Source organism: Podarcis raffonei, chromosome 6, assembly GCF_027172205.1.
Source record: "Podarcis raffonei isolate rPodRaf1 chromosome 6, rPodRaf1.pri, whole genome shotgun sequence".
Lineage (NCBI taxonomy): Eukaryota > Metazoa > Chordata > Lepidosauria > Squamata > Lacertidae > Podarcis > Podarcis raffonei.
Window position 1 is genome coordinate 99,893,504 of NC_070607.1, and position 14,141 is coordinate 99,907,644.

At 61.0% G+C, this 14,141-nt stretch overlaps 1 protein-coding gene across 1 annotated transcript; it reads left to right on the forward strand.

The window, feature by feature from the left end:
- The first annotated feature begins 193 nt into the window (after positions 1-193).
- ZNFX1 (zinc finger NFX1-type containing 1) lies at positions 194-12,973 on the forward strand. The gene is made up of 13 exons (XM_053394823.1): positions 194-294; positions 1,357-3,153; positions 4,403-4,522; positions 4,759-4,907; positions 5,503-5,646; positions 7,209-7,314; positions 7,442-7,683; positions 7,810-7,949; positions 8,567-8,721; positions 9,002-9,147; positions 9,256-9,366; positions 9,844-9,939; positions 10,052-12,973. Exons 1-13 carry the CDS (start codon positions 219-221, stop codon positions 12,497-12,499), a joined length of 5,730 nt encoding a protein of 1,909 aa, XP_053250798.1. The 5' UTR covers positions 194-218; the 3' UTR covers positions 12,500-12,973.
- Positions 12,974-14,141: the final 1,168 nt, after the last annotated feature.

The following is a 14,141-nucleotide window of genomic DNA, read 5'->3' on the forward strand; positions in this document are numbered from 1 at the left end:
CTCCCTTTCCCTTCCGCCGGGGACGGCGACCGGGGCGCAGGGGTTCCGGGGCGGGGCGGGGCGGGAGAGAAGCGAAAGCGAAAGCGGGGGCGGAGCCAGCCGGGAAGGGGAAAGCGAAAGTCGGAACTGAGCCGAAAAGGCGGCGGCGGAGGAGGCGGAGGCGCAGAGCCCGGAGGCGCCTCGACGGGACGGAGCGGAGCGCCGAGCGGAGCAGAGCCATGGACGGGCGCGGGCGAGGAAGGGGGCAGCCGCGGCGGCCGCGAAGAGGCGGAGGAGCGGGAGGCAGAGGCAGAGGTGACAGCCACAATTTAATAAGAATAATAAGAAGAAGAAGAATTATAAGAAGAAGAATTTATTATTTCTACCCCGCCCATCTGGCTGGGATTCCCCAGCCACTCTGGGCGGCTTCCAACAAAAGATTAAAAATACAGTGGTACCTCGGGTTACATACGCTTCAGGTTACAGACTCCACTAAGCCAGAAATAGTGCTTCGGGTTAAGAACTTTGCTTCAGGATGAGAACAGAAATCGGGCTCCGGCGGTGCGGCAGCAGCAGGAGGCCCCATTAGCTAAAGTGGTGCTTCAGGTTAAGAACAGTTTCAGGTTAAGAATGGACCTCCGGAACGAATTAAGCACTTAACCCGAGGTACCGCTGTACATTGAAACATCAGTCCTTGAAAGCGGCTGGCCGGCCAGAGCGGAGGAGAAGCGCAGCTTTCCGGGACAGGGGTCGGAGGCTCTGCTCAAACTGGGAAGAGGGAGGGGATCCCCAGGGGTCATCTAACTCGGAGGATCCCTGACGGATGGCGTCCAGCCTCCGGTTTCAAGCCTCCGAGGAAGGAGGGTCCACCCCGCTCCGGAGTCCAAAGAGGGGCTTCTGCGCCTCGCAGGGCGGGGGGGGGAGGCGTCTCCGCCTTCGTCAGGTTCGGCGTGAGCGGAGAGCCCCGGTCTTCTCCCTTCTGCCGCACCGGGATGAGAAAGCGAAAAAAGGAGCCGAGCAATTGCTTTAGCTTTGGCGGCTGGATCTGGTCCAGCGTCCCCTGCGGTTCCGGCTCTTGGCAACGGGAGGTTGGGCCGCCCCGCCCGGCCCGGCTCTCCGTCCCCGCCCCGCCCCCGGTCCATCGTTTCTGGGGGAGGAGCCGCCAAATGGGAGGAGGAGGAGGGAGCCGCCCATTTCCCTCCCAGATCCCTCTGGATGCTGCCCCTGGGGGGAGAATTCAGCCCCTGCCTAACTTTGGAGGGGCGAAGCCAAAGTTATCCCCTGAGGGGGAGGGGGCAGAAGGGGGCAGCACCCAGGCGAAGCACAGCTTGGGCTTCTGCCCAGAGACTCTCCAACTTCCCTCTTTTCCTTCTGCAGAGCCTCAAGGTGGAGGAGCCTTCCAGCAGAACGCAAGTGGGCCGCGTGAGGGGGGCCCTGGCAGAGCTGCAGAGAGGAGGGCTGGCTCTGGCCGGACCCCCCACCAGGACGGGGCGCGCAACCCCAGCAGGCTGGCTGAGGGGGCACCCAGGTGGCTGGGGGCAGAGGGGAACCGTTTCCCTCGCAGAGGGGGCGTCTGGCCCGGGGCTGATCCGAGGGAGGAGCGGAGGGCTGGGGGACAGAACCAGGGAGGGCCGGCCAGGGATGGCCCAGGAAGGCAAAGAGAGGGGCCCCCAAACGCTGACCCCACCCAGCGGCCCCACGCAGGGCCAGGAGGCTCTCCGCAGCAGCGAGGCCCGATGATCAGCACCCGCTTCCTCCGTGAACTCCTCGAGAAGGACCCTTCGGAGGTGGCCATCACGCTGGCTTCCAGCCCCCGCCTGCGGGAGGCGCTCTCCCCAGTTGCCATGAGGCCAGACTTGGTACAGCTGCTGTGCCAGGTTCTCTGCAAGGCCTGCCTCTCCCGCATGGACCGCCAGAGCATTCAGCGGCTGCTGGAGACGGTAAAGGAGTCCTCCTTCCTCCGGGTCTGCCTGCCCCAGTACGTGGCCGACATGCTGACGGAGGCCCGGCCGGAGGTGCGGCACCAGTGCCCCCAGCACATTGCCAGTGTAGTGGCGCTGGTCCAGGAGCTGGTCAGCATCTTCCCGGCCAGCTCCCTCCAGAAGGTGGCCCTGCTGATGTCCGTCCTGCCAGGCTCCGTCAACGGCCTCCGGGCCCTGGGGGTGGACTTCCCGGTGGAGCTGGACCAGAGTCTGGAGAAGCTGCAGGGCTTCATCCAGCACCTCCAGGAGCGGCGGCGCGAGGGCACCTTGCGGGTGGACAGCTGCACCCTCCTCCAGCCCACCGCCCCCGGCGAGGAAGGGGAGTACCGCGCCATGTCCATCTACCCCACCTACGAGGAGGTGAACCGCGGCCAGAAGCCCTTCCTGCGCCCCAACCTCATCAGCCAGCCCTACGAGAGCCCCGCCGTTTACCTGGACACCCACTTTCGCCTCCTGAGGGAGGACTTTGTCCGGCCGCTGAGGGAGGGCATCCTCCAGTTCCTCCAGAGCTTCGAGGAGGCCGGCCCGGGCAGGAGGAGGTTTGACGACATCCGCGTGTACCTGGACGCCCGGATCCTGGCTCCACTCTGCTCCCGGACCGGCATTGACTACAAGGTGCACTTTGATTCCACGCCGCTGGGCGCCGTCCGGTGGGAAAACTCCAAGCGCCTGCTGTACGGCTCCCTGGTCTGCCTGTCCAAGGACAACTTTGAGACCTTTCTCTTTGCCACGGTCTCCGACCGGGAGCCCCAGGAGCTGCGCAAGGGCTTTGTCCACCTCTCCTTCGCCACCCACAGCCAGGCCCTGCTGGCCGAGGTCCAGCCCTCCGACTCCTTCATCATGGTGGAGACCACCGCCTACTTTGAGGCCTACCGACACGTCCTGCAGGGGCTGCAGGAGCTGCGGGAGGAAGACGTCCCCTTCCAGAGGTACATTGTCCACTGCGAGGCCCAGGTGAGGGAGCCGGCGTACCTGCGGAGGGAGCCGGGAAGCAGCCTTTACGACCTCAGGTGCCTGATGGCCAAACCTCCCCCTGCTGGGGCGGAAGGAGCCCCTGAAGGCCGTGTCAACGTGCTGGATGCCTCCCAGTGGCCGACCCAGGAAGCCGTGGGCCTGGATGAGTCCCAGCTGCAAGCCCTGAAACTTGCCCTGACCAAGGAGCTGGCCATCATCCAGGGGCCTCCGGGGACAGGTGAGTCGGGCGTCCCATCCTCCGAGGAAGAGGTGTCTGTTGCAGGAAGTGAGGTTGGGAGGGGGAGCCTTTCACCGCAGAGGAGTTCCAGGATCTCTCCTGGGCCCGAAACCGTATGTATTTATCACATTTACGTCCCTTGATAGCGGAGTCCCATATAAACTTCGACACACGTCTGAAAGATAACATGCACACGTTGGCAGAGTCAGCAAAAGCAGAGCTGTGGTGGAATTGTAGCATCAAGCATCTTTATTTACAGCAAAGAAATAAAAGCAACAGTTGTGTGAGCTTCCTCACGCATCCTCTCTGTTGGAGATAGAAAGAACAAAGCAGTTTATCAGCCTGACTTCCATTCGCACATTCATAACAAACGAAATCATCCGGTCTTGTGACCCTTTGCAATAGCAAGAGTGAAAAATACTGACAATTTCCTCCAAGGAGCTCAGGGTGCAACATGCAGAATTCTCCTTCCTGTTTTATCCGCACACCAACCCTGTGGGGTAGGCTAGGCCAAGAGGCAGCAACTGGCTGCCGAGGTCACACCAAGGGAAGCGCAAGGCCGACATAGGAATTTGAACCCCGGTCTCTCCCAGGTCCTAGTCTGACGCTCGAGAGCCAGTGTGGTGTAGTGGTTAGAGCAGTAGACTCGTAATCTGGGGAACCGGGTTCGTGTCTCCGTTCCTCCACATGCAGCTGCTGGGTGACCTTGGGCCAGTCACACTTCTCTGAAGTCTCTCAGCCCCACTCACCTCACAGAGTGTTTGTTGTGGGGGAGGAAGGGAAAGGAGAATGTGAGCCGCTTTGAGACTCCTGAAGGGGAATGAAAGGCGGGATATCAAATCCAAACTCTTCTTCTTCTTCTTCTAACCACTGCACCATCATGCCTCTCCAGATGGAGGCTCAGATTTCTGCCTGAAACTGGGGTGGGTGTGAAGTGGAGCCGGCTGGCCAGCTGGATCCTGACACCCCACAAGACCCACTTTTCCGACCCCCCCCCCGTCACTCTGGCATCGGGTGTCTTCCTTTGCCTCATGGGGTTTGAACCCGAGCCAAGCCCGGAGGGTGCTGCTTGCCTGCAGATCCTGCTTGGAATGGCAGTGGCATGGGGGATGCGGCTTGTGACCCCCCCCCACAGCTGCTAGCCTTTTATTGCTGGTGGGGGGAAAGGCTGAGGCTGCAGGGGGGCCCTCTGATGACTGTTGGGGGTTGGCAGACAGAGCTTCCTGCTTTGACGGGGCTTTTCCCACAGGGAAGACCTACGTTGGGCTGAAGATCATGGAAGTCCTGCTGAAAAACAAGGCCGCCCGCGGAGAGACCCCCATCCTCGTGGTCTGCTACACCAACCATGCCCTGGACCAGTTCCTGGAAGGTGGGGGGTCTGCCTGCCCTGGGCAGGGGGGAGAGGAGAGAATAGAGATTGGCAGAATTGGAAGGGACCCTCAAGGGTCATCCAGTCCAACCCTCTGCATTGCAGGAATTACTGAGACGCCTTTCAGGGGGGGGTCGTTGTACGGGTGGTTGCCCATTGTCCTGGCAGTGGCGGGAGGGTGTGGGTCCCCTGCTTAGGTATCCCACCTTGACTTTTACGTCTCCCCCCCCCCCCAGGAATCCAGGCGTTCCAGCCGACGGGTATCGTGCGGGTTGGTGGCAGGAGCAACAGCGAGAAGTTGAAGCCGTTCACCCTGCAGCAGCTGCGGGGCAGAAGCGACTTCTTGAGAGGCCTGCCTGGCCACCTCCGGTGGTCCTACAGTGATGTACGTGTGAGGGAGGGGGGCGGGGGGCTGGTTTGGAGGGTGTCATTCATGGGGGGGGGGGTTGCTTGGACTTTGCCCAGGAGAACAGCCAGATCAGCAAAGCACAGGGAAATGGAGGGACCCCCAAGAGTCATCTAGTCAACCCCTGCAACGCAGAAATCGCAGCCCAAGAACCCCTCCCATGTGGCCACCCAGCCTCTGTTTAAATACCTCCAAGGAAGGAGAGACCGTCCCCCCCCCCCTTCTGGGGGAGTCTGTTACACAGTCAGACATCTCTTCGCCTTGGATGCTCAGGCCACGGCCAGAGCTGAGGGCTGCTTTGTCACTGGAGCTCAGCACCTGTGGAAATGCTGCCTTGGTGCTGAAAGGGAGCTCCACGCTGCCTCCCCAGACCAGGGCCAGAGCTGGAGGTTGGGCGGAGCGGAGGGACTGAGCAGGTCGCCCTTGGGGGAGAGCAGTTGGAGGCGCCAGCAGAGGAAGGGGGGGATCGGAGCTGCCCGGCCGGGCGCCCCCAGCTGTCCTCTGCTGGGTCTTGATCCCTTGCTGGGCTTTGTCCGCTGGAGGGGCTGAGCTGGCCTCTTTTTCCCGAGGGCAGATCACCTGCGAGATGCGGGAGGCCGAGTCCGAACTCAGCCGAGGGGCGGCTCAGCTGGAGTGCGGGCTGCACGGGATTCTGCACGAGAAGCACCTGCGGAGCTGCATCTCCAGCCGGCACTGGGAGAGCCTCGTGAGGGGCCTGGTAAGGAGCAGGAGGGATGCACTGGGGGGGGCATCAGAAGGCGGCCCCGCAAGAAGACACCTGTCAGCGCTGCCCAAGGTCCCAGCTCACACAAGACCAACGCTGCTTCTTCCTCAAGTAAAAAAGTCTTTATTGAAGTTCAGTTTCATTTCCAGACGCGCAGCGCGCAACGCTACGTCTGTACCTTAGACCGTCGAAGCTCCATCTGAATCTCCTCCCCCCCTGACACCAGCTTAAGATTCTAGCCTTACTCCACCTCTTCCTCTGTTCCTTCTTTCTCTGGGTCCTCCTGCTAGTCGGAGTTTCAGCCCTCCTAGATTCTTCTGACGCTGAGTCCGCCGACTCTTCTCCCCCCCTCCTTCGGGCTTTAGGACCTGGCTCCCAATCTGGGTTTTCTGCTGTCCCGCGCTCCTCCACATTTGAACTTGGCGCGCGCGCGCAGCCTCCCACTTTCCTTCTGACCGTTACACTTGTGTCACTGCTCCCTCTTTCGGGGAGGCTAGCTGGACCTGGCCTTCCCTCCGTTCCCCCACTCCCCGCTGGAGGAGAAGCTGGTCCTGACTCATGTGACTCTTCCCCCCCACTGTGCTCTGGTGGGGGAACTGGTCCTGATCCTCCGCTACTCCTTTGGGACTCCCCTCTGGTTCCTTGTTTATGGAACGTCCCCCCTGGGACTCCCCTCGCCCTTACCATAGGCGCCCCCTCCTGGGAATCCTCTGATTCGCTGGAGAAGCTCATGGAATCTCTCGGGCCACTGTCATATTCCCCTACGCTCCCCTCTGATTCCTCTCCTCCGCTCTCTATTTGCTCTCTCCCCTGCTCTTCTGCTCCTGAGCCTCTGACAACACCCCACCAGGATCTCTCCGTCTTAGGGACAAAGGGCCCCTGGGAGAGCAGAGGGGGAGCCCCCCAACTCCTCAAGGGCTTCTCCAGCCCCTCAGCTGGAAGCAGCAGAGCAGGGGCCAAAGTCTGGGGCGAGAGTGTGAGCTGTTTGGCTGCTCTGATGAGTAGGAATTCCTCCCTCAAAGGGGGGGGCTGATGGGGACTCCAGTCATGGAAGAAACCACCTTATTTATTTATTTATTTATTTATTTATTTATTTATTTATTTCATGCAATCGATAGATGCATCTGCTTGAAATTTGTGTGTGTTTATATACAAAGAAACAATCCATAAAAATTCAGAATGTTGAAAGTTTATAACCGTCGAGGTTAAGCTTGTCTAAAAAGGAAGTTTTCAGCAGGCACCAAAAAGAGCAAAGTGGCAGCGTCTGATTGACGTCAAGGGGCAGGGAGTTCCCAAGGGCAGGTGTTGCCACACTAAACCGTCAGCACCCATGAAAGACTCATTGCCCTGGAGGGAGATTTTCCCAGAAGAAGCTCCTGCTGCAGAGAGACCTCCTGGCTCTCTGGGAGCACGAGGCGGTTGCAAGGGTTCCCCGCCTGCCCCCGCCCCTCTCGTGGCCCCCGGCTCCTGCTTGCCTTCCTGTCTTGGGGTCCCTGGGACTGTGGCACCTGCCCACCCACCGCTGAGCCGGTCTGAGCTGCTCCTTCTTGCTCCAGGAAGAGGACTGGATGGATCCAAAGCACTCTCTGATCCTGGAGTGGCTGGGACTTGGCGCCACGCCGGTTGAAAACATGGCCGATCCAGGATGGCCAGAAAATGCAGGTAAGGGGCTTTCCTTTGGGCAGCTTCTGGGTGGGACAAGGATGAGGTGGCGAGTTCGAGACACGGAAGGAGCCTGGGGCCTGCCCACTCTCTGCCGCCACCTACCGGTCTCTGTGTGGCCCTTCAGGCGTTGAGGAGGACCAGGAGGCGGGGGAAGGCCCACAGACAGAGCCAGAGCTGCTGCAGGTCGTGGAGGAGGCAGACTTGATTCAGCGCGAGCGGCTGCTGGACCACGATGAGGACGGGCGGCTGCGGAGGAGGAGGCCCCCCAGGCACAACCTGGACGACCTGTTTCTGGCCATGCGGTTGGATGATGAGGAGAAAGGGGAGCAGAGAGCCCCACATGGGGCAGAAAACGCTGGGTTTCAGGTATGGGGGGGCACAGTGCGTTGCATTGGAGGGGGTGAAAGCACTGCTGTCGCTGCCCCTGAGGCGGGCAGGACAGGGGTTGCCCCGGCCTCCTCCTCACCTGGCCACTTGGGGTTCTCTCTGCAGCTGCAGCCGGGCCGGAAGAAGAAGATGAAGCGACAAGCAAAGGCGGAACTGAAAAAATGGCAGGCGATGACCAAAGAGGAGGCTGAGGCTGTCCTGGATGTGTGGCAGCTGAACCTCAGCTCCCGCTGGAAGCTCTACAGGTAATTTCTGCTGCAGGGGCCTCTGGCGCCCATGCCCACCCCCCTACACCTCCTCTGCTTAAAAACCTCCAAGGATGGAGAGTCTACAAGCTGTCGAGGAGACCATTCCAATGTCAAACAACTCTTATGCTCAGAAGTTGATTCCTGATGTTGAGTCAGAGTCTCATTTCTTGCAACTTGAAGCCACAGGTTCAAGTCCTACCCACCGGAGCAGCAGAAAATAAGCTTGCTCCCTCTTCTCACTCCTTGAGATATTTGAAGACGGGTCTCATATCTCCTCTCAGCCTCCTCGGTTCCACGCCAAACATCCCCAGTTCCTCATAAGGCTTGGTTTACTGACCCTTGATCATCCTTTTAAAATTGTGGTGCCCAGAATTGGACACAGCATTCCAGGCGTGGTCCGACCAAGGCAGCAGAGAGTGGGACTATGACTTCCCTTGATCTGGACACTCGACTTCTGTGGATTCACATATTTTGCTGCTCCATCACACAACTGACTTGTGTTCAGCTTGTGATCCTTTTCACACGTGCCACTAGTAAGCCAGGTGTCCCCCCTCCTATGTTGGTGCCCCTGGTCTTTCTGCCTAAGGGCAGAACCTGATCTTTGTGCCGCACAGGTACTGGTTGCAGAAGCACCAAGCTGAGATCCAGCGCGAGATGCTGCAGCACAAACAGAAGTACCAGGCGGCAGCCGACAGGCTGGCTGAGCTTCGCCAGCACCAGGACCTCTGTGTCTTCAGGACAGCCCAGATCGTGGGCATGACGACCACAGGTGAGGAGGAGGCTGTGTAGCAAGCTGCCCCACACACCCGGGGGGGCCCACCTGTGATGGGGGGAGAGAGAAGAGGAGCCTCTCTCACCTGCTTCCTTGCCCAGCTGCAACACAACACGCCTGCAGTGCTGCCCGTGGGCCTTACTCTTGGTAGTTGCTGCTGTTGCCCTCACGCTTCCTCCAATTGGAGAGGGGCTGGGAGGCAGAAGCCTGGCAGCCTGGCTTGGAGGCAGAGGGGGCAGAGATCAGGGCGTCCCCTCACCCCCCCATCTCACCCCAGGAGCCGCTCGGTACCGCCAGGTCCTGCAGCAGGTGGCCCCTCGCGTGGTCATTGTGGAAGAGGCGGCCGAAGTCCTTGAGGCCCACGTCATCACCACCCTGAGCAGGGCCTGCCAGCACCTCATCCTCATTGGAGACCACCAGCAGGTAGGTGGGTGGGTGGGCCAGATGAGGGGCGGGGCCTGCTGGCCTTGGGCCCCACCCCTTCTCCCCCGCCCCCACCCCACGGGCTCCGTCTTCCTTCTTTCCTTGCAGCTGCGCCCCAGCGCCAACGTCTACGACCTGGCCAGGAACTTCCACCTGGAGGTTTCTCTCTTTGAGCGGCTGGTGAAGGTCGGCCTTCCCTTCGTCCGCCTCGCTTTCCAGGTGAGGCACAAGCAGCCCCCCCCGGCCCCCTCCCCTCCCTCGCTCTGTGGAGGCTGCTGGATCAGGCCAAAGGGGGCTCAGCCGGTCCAGCGGCCTCTTCTCCGAGAGGCCCAGCAGATCTCCAAAGGGAAACCCACAAAGTCGGGATCTGGGTGCAAGAGCCCTGGCTCCCCTTGGGGGTGTTCCAGGAGCTGGGATTGGGAAGCAGTGACAGCCTCCAAATGGGGGTTTCTCTCTTTCACGCACAAGCGAGGAAAGAGGGGAGAAGAGCTGGGAGCCTTTCCTGCCTGGCTGGGGGGAGCCCCAGCCCCTGGCTACTCTCCTCTAGGGTGGGCGGCCCAGAGGCAGCCAGACATGGTTCCCCCCTCAGACCTTGAAGCAGAGAAGGGCGGTGGCCGCCTGAGGCAGCCCCTCTTTTCGTGAGGGCGGTTGCCTTCCCCTCTCCATCACCTCTCCCTCGGCTTGCCCTTTTTGCAGCACCGCATGAGGCCAGAGATCGCCCAGCTGCTCACCCCGCACATCTACCAGGACCTGGAGAACCATCCCTCGGTGCTCCGCTACGAGAACATCAAGGTCAGCATCTCTCCCCTGCCCTCGCCTCCGCCTGGCTGGCTGGCTGGCTGGCAGCCTTTGGCCAGGAGACTCTGCCTTGCCAGCTCAGCAGCCTCCTCTCCTCTCTGCTCAGGGCGTCTCCTCCAACCTTTTCTTCGTGGAGCACAGCTTCCTCGAGCAGGAGATCCAGGAGGGCCGCAGCCACCAGAACCAGCACGAGGCCCAGTTTGTGGTGGAGCTGTGCCGCTACCTGCTGCGCCAGGGCTACCAGCCCTCCCAGATCAGCATCCTCACCACCTACACGGGGCAGCTCTTTTGCCTGCGCCGCTTGCTGCCGGCCAAGGAGTTCCAGGGCGTCAAGGTCCACGTGGTGGACAAGTACCAGGGGGAGGAGAACGACATCATCCTGCTCTCCCTGGTGCGCAGCAACCTGGCGGGGCGGGTGGGCTTCCTGCAGATCCCCAACCGCATCTGCGTGGCCCTTTCCCGCGCCAAAAAGGGCCTCTACTGTGTGGGCAACATGGGCATGCTCAGCCAGGTGCCTCTCTGGAGCAGGATCCTGCACACTCTGCGCGAGAAGGGCCACGTGGGCCGGGCGCTGCGCCTGGCCTGCCAGAACCACCCGCAGACCAAGACGGACGTGGTGCAGGCAGAGGACTTCCGCCAGGTGCCCGAGGGGGGCTGCAGCATCCCCTGTGACACCCGCCTGGGCTGCGGCCATGTCTGCCCCCGGGCATGCCACCCCTACGACCCGCAGCACAAGGAGCTCCGCTGCTTGAAGCCCTGCCAGAAGGTGCTGTGTGACAACGGGCACCGCTGCCCCTGGCTGTGCTGTGAGCCCTGCGGAAAGTGCCAGGTGAAGGTGCCCAAGACGGTGCCCAGGTGCGGCCACCAGCAACAGGTCCCCTGCTCAATGGCCGCCAAGGATTTCTGCTGCAAGGAGCCCTGCGGGAAAACCCTGGAGTGCGGGCATGCCTGCCGGCTCACCTGCGGCCAGCAGTGCGAGAGGCGCTGCCCAGAGCTGGTCCTGGCGACGCTGCCATGTGGGCACAGCCAGGAGGTGCCATGTTCAGCAGCGTCAGAGATGGCATACGGGCGTCCCATCCGCTGCAATACGAAGTGCGACAGCATCCTGGAGTGTGGGCATCCTTGCCCAGGCTCGTGCCACACATGCTTTGGGGGCCGCTTCCACCAGCCGTGCCGGAGCCCCTGCAAGCGCCCGCTGGTTTGCGGCCACCAGTGCCGCCAGCCCTGCACCAGGGACTGCCCCCCGTGCCGCCAGCCCTGCCAGAACCGCTGCATCCACAGCCGCTGCCCCAAGCAGTGCGGGGCGCCCTGCTCGCCCTGCATGGAGCCCTGCGAGTGGCGCTGCCAGCACCACCAGTGTGGGCGCCTGTGCTCCGAGCCCTGTGACCGGCCGCGCTGTGACGTGCCCTGCCCCAAGCGCCTCCCTTGCGGGCACCCTTGTGCCGGGCTGTGTGGGGAGCCCTGCCCGCAGAAGTGCCTGACCTGTGACGCGGAGGAGCTGACGCAGATCTTCTTTGGCTGCGAGGATGAGCCGGACGCCCGCTTTGTGCAGCTGGAGGACTGTGGGCACATCTTCAGTGCGCTGGGCCTCGACCGCTACATGGATGGCGACGAGGAGGAAGAGGAAGGGGCTGTCCGGCTGAAGGTGTGCCCCAGCTGCCAGACGCCCGTCCGGAAGAGCCTGCGCTACGGCACGCTGGTGAAGAGGAGCCTGGCAGAGGTGGAGGTGGTGAAGGGGCGCATGCAGGGCAGCTCGGCAGAGATCGCCTCGGGCGCCCTCCAGCTGGTGAGGGCGCTCCAGCAGGAGACCACCCTGAGGCGCCACCTGACCAGGCAGCACAAGCAGCTGAGGGAGAGGCTGGAGGATGACTCCCTCTCCGCCAGCACCCTGGGGCTGGTGGAGACCCTCTTTGGCTTCTACGCGCAGGTGGCAGGCTTGATGGCCAATGTAGGAAAGTTGGCGCAGCAGGAGCAGGAGGGCGTGAGGAGGCGCCTGGCCGAGGTGGCTGGCTGGCTAGACCAGCCCCGCGACAGCTTCAGCGGGCAGCAGGTGTCTGAGCTGAGGACCGAGCTGCGGCGGATGACCTACCTGGTGGAGCTCCTGGCGAGGTGCAGCACCGCTGGGGAGAAGGCGAGCCGGGCCCCCGGCACAGTGGAGCTGGTCAGCGCGGCCCGGAAGGTCCTGGAGGGGCCTGGCAGATTCAGCCCCGAGGCCGAGAGCGAGGCGAAGGCCAAGCTGAAGGAGCTGGAGGCCGCCCTGCCCACCGTCGCCGGGCTGGGCATCTCCGAGGAGGAAAGGAAGCAGATTGTGGCGGCCGTCAGCGGAGCCACCCGCGGGCACTGGTTCAAGTGCCGCAACGGGCACTTCTACGTCATTGGCGAGTGCGGGGGGGCCATGGAGACGACCCGCTGCCCGGAATGCCGGGAGACCATTGGGGGCGAGCGCCACACGCTGGAGTCCAGCAACCGGCTCGCCCCTGAGATGGACGGGGCAACCCACGCTGCCTGGTCCGAGGAGACCAACCGCTTGAACTTGAATAATTACCTGCACTAGGAGGCCGGCCCCCCTCACGGGAGCTGCTTTCCATAAAATATTTTAATATTTTTATCACGTATTAATATTTTTACCACGTTTGGGCACCCTATCATGGTGGACTTGGTTCAATGAAACAGTTGCAGAGCTTTTAACACGACAACAGGGGTGAGATGAAGCAAACAGTAAGATGAGCAGGTAAAGGCAGCTCAGGAAGTTGCTCCTTGCTGTCTCTCCTCACCTGCCCTGCAGCTCCAGGAGCCACATTCTGCTTCCCGCCTGCTTTGTCTTTTCCAAAGAAGCAAGATGACAAGTGTCAAAGTGCTTTTACAATCAAGTAGTATATTGCTTTTGTGAAACGTAATCACCCTGGGTGTCGGAGGGGCTGAGAATGGGCAGTGTAGGCCCCCCACTCTGCTTATGGCGCCCCTGTCCTGACAACACTCTGCCTGCCAGATTTTACTGCTGCAAATAAATTTGTCATAGCGGATCCCCCGTTGTGCTTCTGAGTGTCTTTTCTGTGGGAGGACGGCACCCTTCTGTGGGGGCCAGCAAAGGGCTTGTGTCCTGGATGATGCCAAAGGTCATCACACAAGAGACTTCAGCCAGGAGATAGAAGCAAAAAAGCAGCCAGAAGCCTTGATCAATGGGTTACATCCGTATTCCAAAGTTTCCCATAATACAAAAAAAGTGTGGTCTCAGGTAGAACCTGAGATCCAGGCATGCCCCTGTCAATTACAGTACAAAGGAAAGCATTTACAGTTTCCAGATCCCTGAGTCAAGTCAAATACACCCCTTTGTCTTGATGGGGCTACATTCCACTGTGGGGCAGGTAGGCAGTGTGATTGAGATGGTTATCTGTCTAACATTTTGGGGGCAGGATTTCACCAGTCATGACTCCTGCGGATGTGACTGTACATCTCAGGGATTATGGTGGGCTCTCTCACCCTTCCCCTAATACCTCACTTCCCTGGGTCCTAAATATCATTGGAACTGAGAAGATTGATGCAACGAGTGATTTCTTGTGAATTTCTAAAGCTTTCCCACTGAGCCAGTACACAGAAACATTTATCCGGGAATTGCTACATTTGGTATTGACACTTGCCCTGTTTTCCTCTGTTGGAGACCTAGGGCTTGGCAGGGAGTTGCGGGCTCCTGAGCTGAGCTCCCTTTGCAGACAAGTTGCTGTCATTTTCTCTTGACGCCAGAGGATTTGGTTTGAGGGGTGAAAGGCAGGGAGATGCCTGTGTGAGTGAATGGTTTGATGATGTGGAGCGGAGACTCTGTGCCTTTGCCTGGCGGCGTGGAGAGGCAAGGCTCGTGGAGGGGGGGGGGGTCTCACCCCTTCCAATTTCCCGGGAACAAGGCAGCCTAGCAATACTTCCGCGTGCACAGAAGGGTAGAGCTGGGAGGGACCCCAGCCCGCCGCGCATCTGCTCCCCGCTCTGCAGTGCTGGGATCCCAAGGACAGAGCCGCGCAGCGAAGGGCTCTGCTCGGCCGGGCGCACGTGGAGGCGCCTGCGCATGCGCCCTCCTCCCCCCCGCAACTGCCTGGGCGAAGAGACTTCCGGAAGTGGAGCCGCTAAGCGTCGAGGGCTGCGGTGGCGATGCTTCTTCACCCACAGCTCCGGTTCCCTGCCGCGGGATGTAGGAGCCGCCATGT

Coding starts and splice junctions, on each gene's coding strand:
- ZNFX1 (XM_053394823.1), top strand. CDS start 219: ATGGACGGGCGCGGGCGAGGAAGGGGGCAGCCGCGGCGGCCGCGAAGA. Junction 3,154..4,402: donor CCAGGGGCCTCCGGGGACAG/GTGAGTCGGGCG, acceptor CTTTTCCCACAG/GGAAGACCTACGTTGGGCTG. Junction 5,647..7,208: donor AGAGCCTCGTGAGGGGCCTG/GTAAGGAGCAGG, acceptor TTCTTGCTCCAG/GAAGAGGACTGGATGGATCC.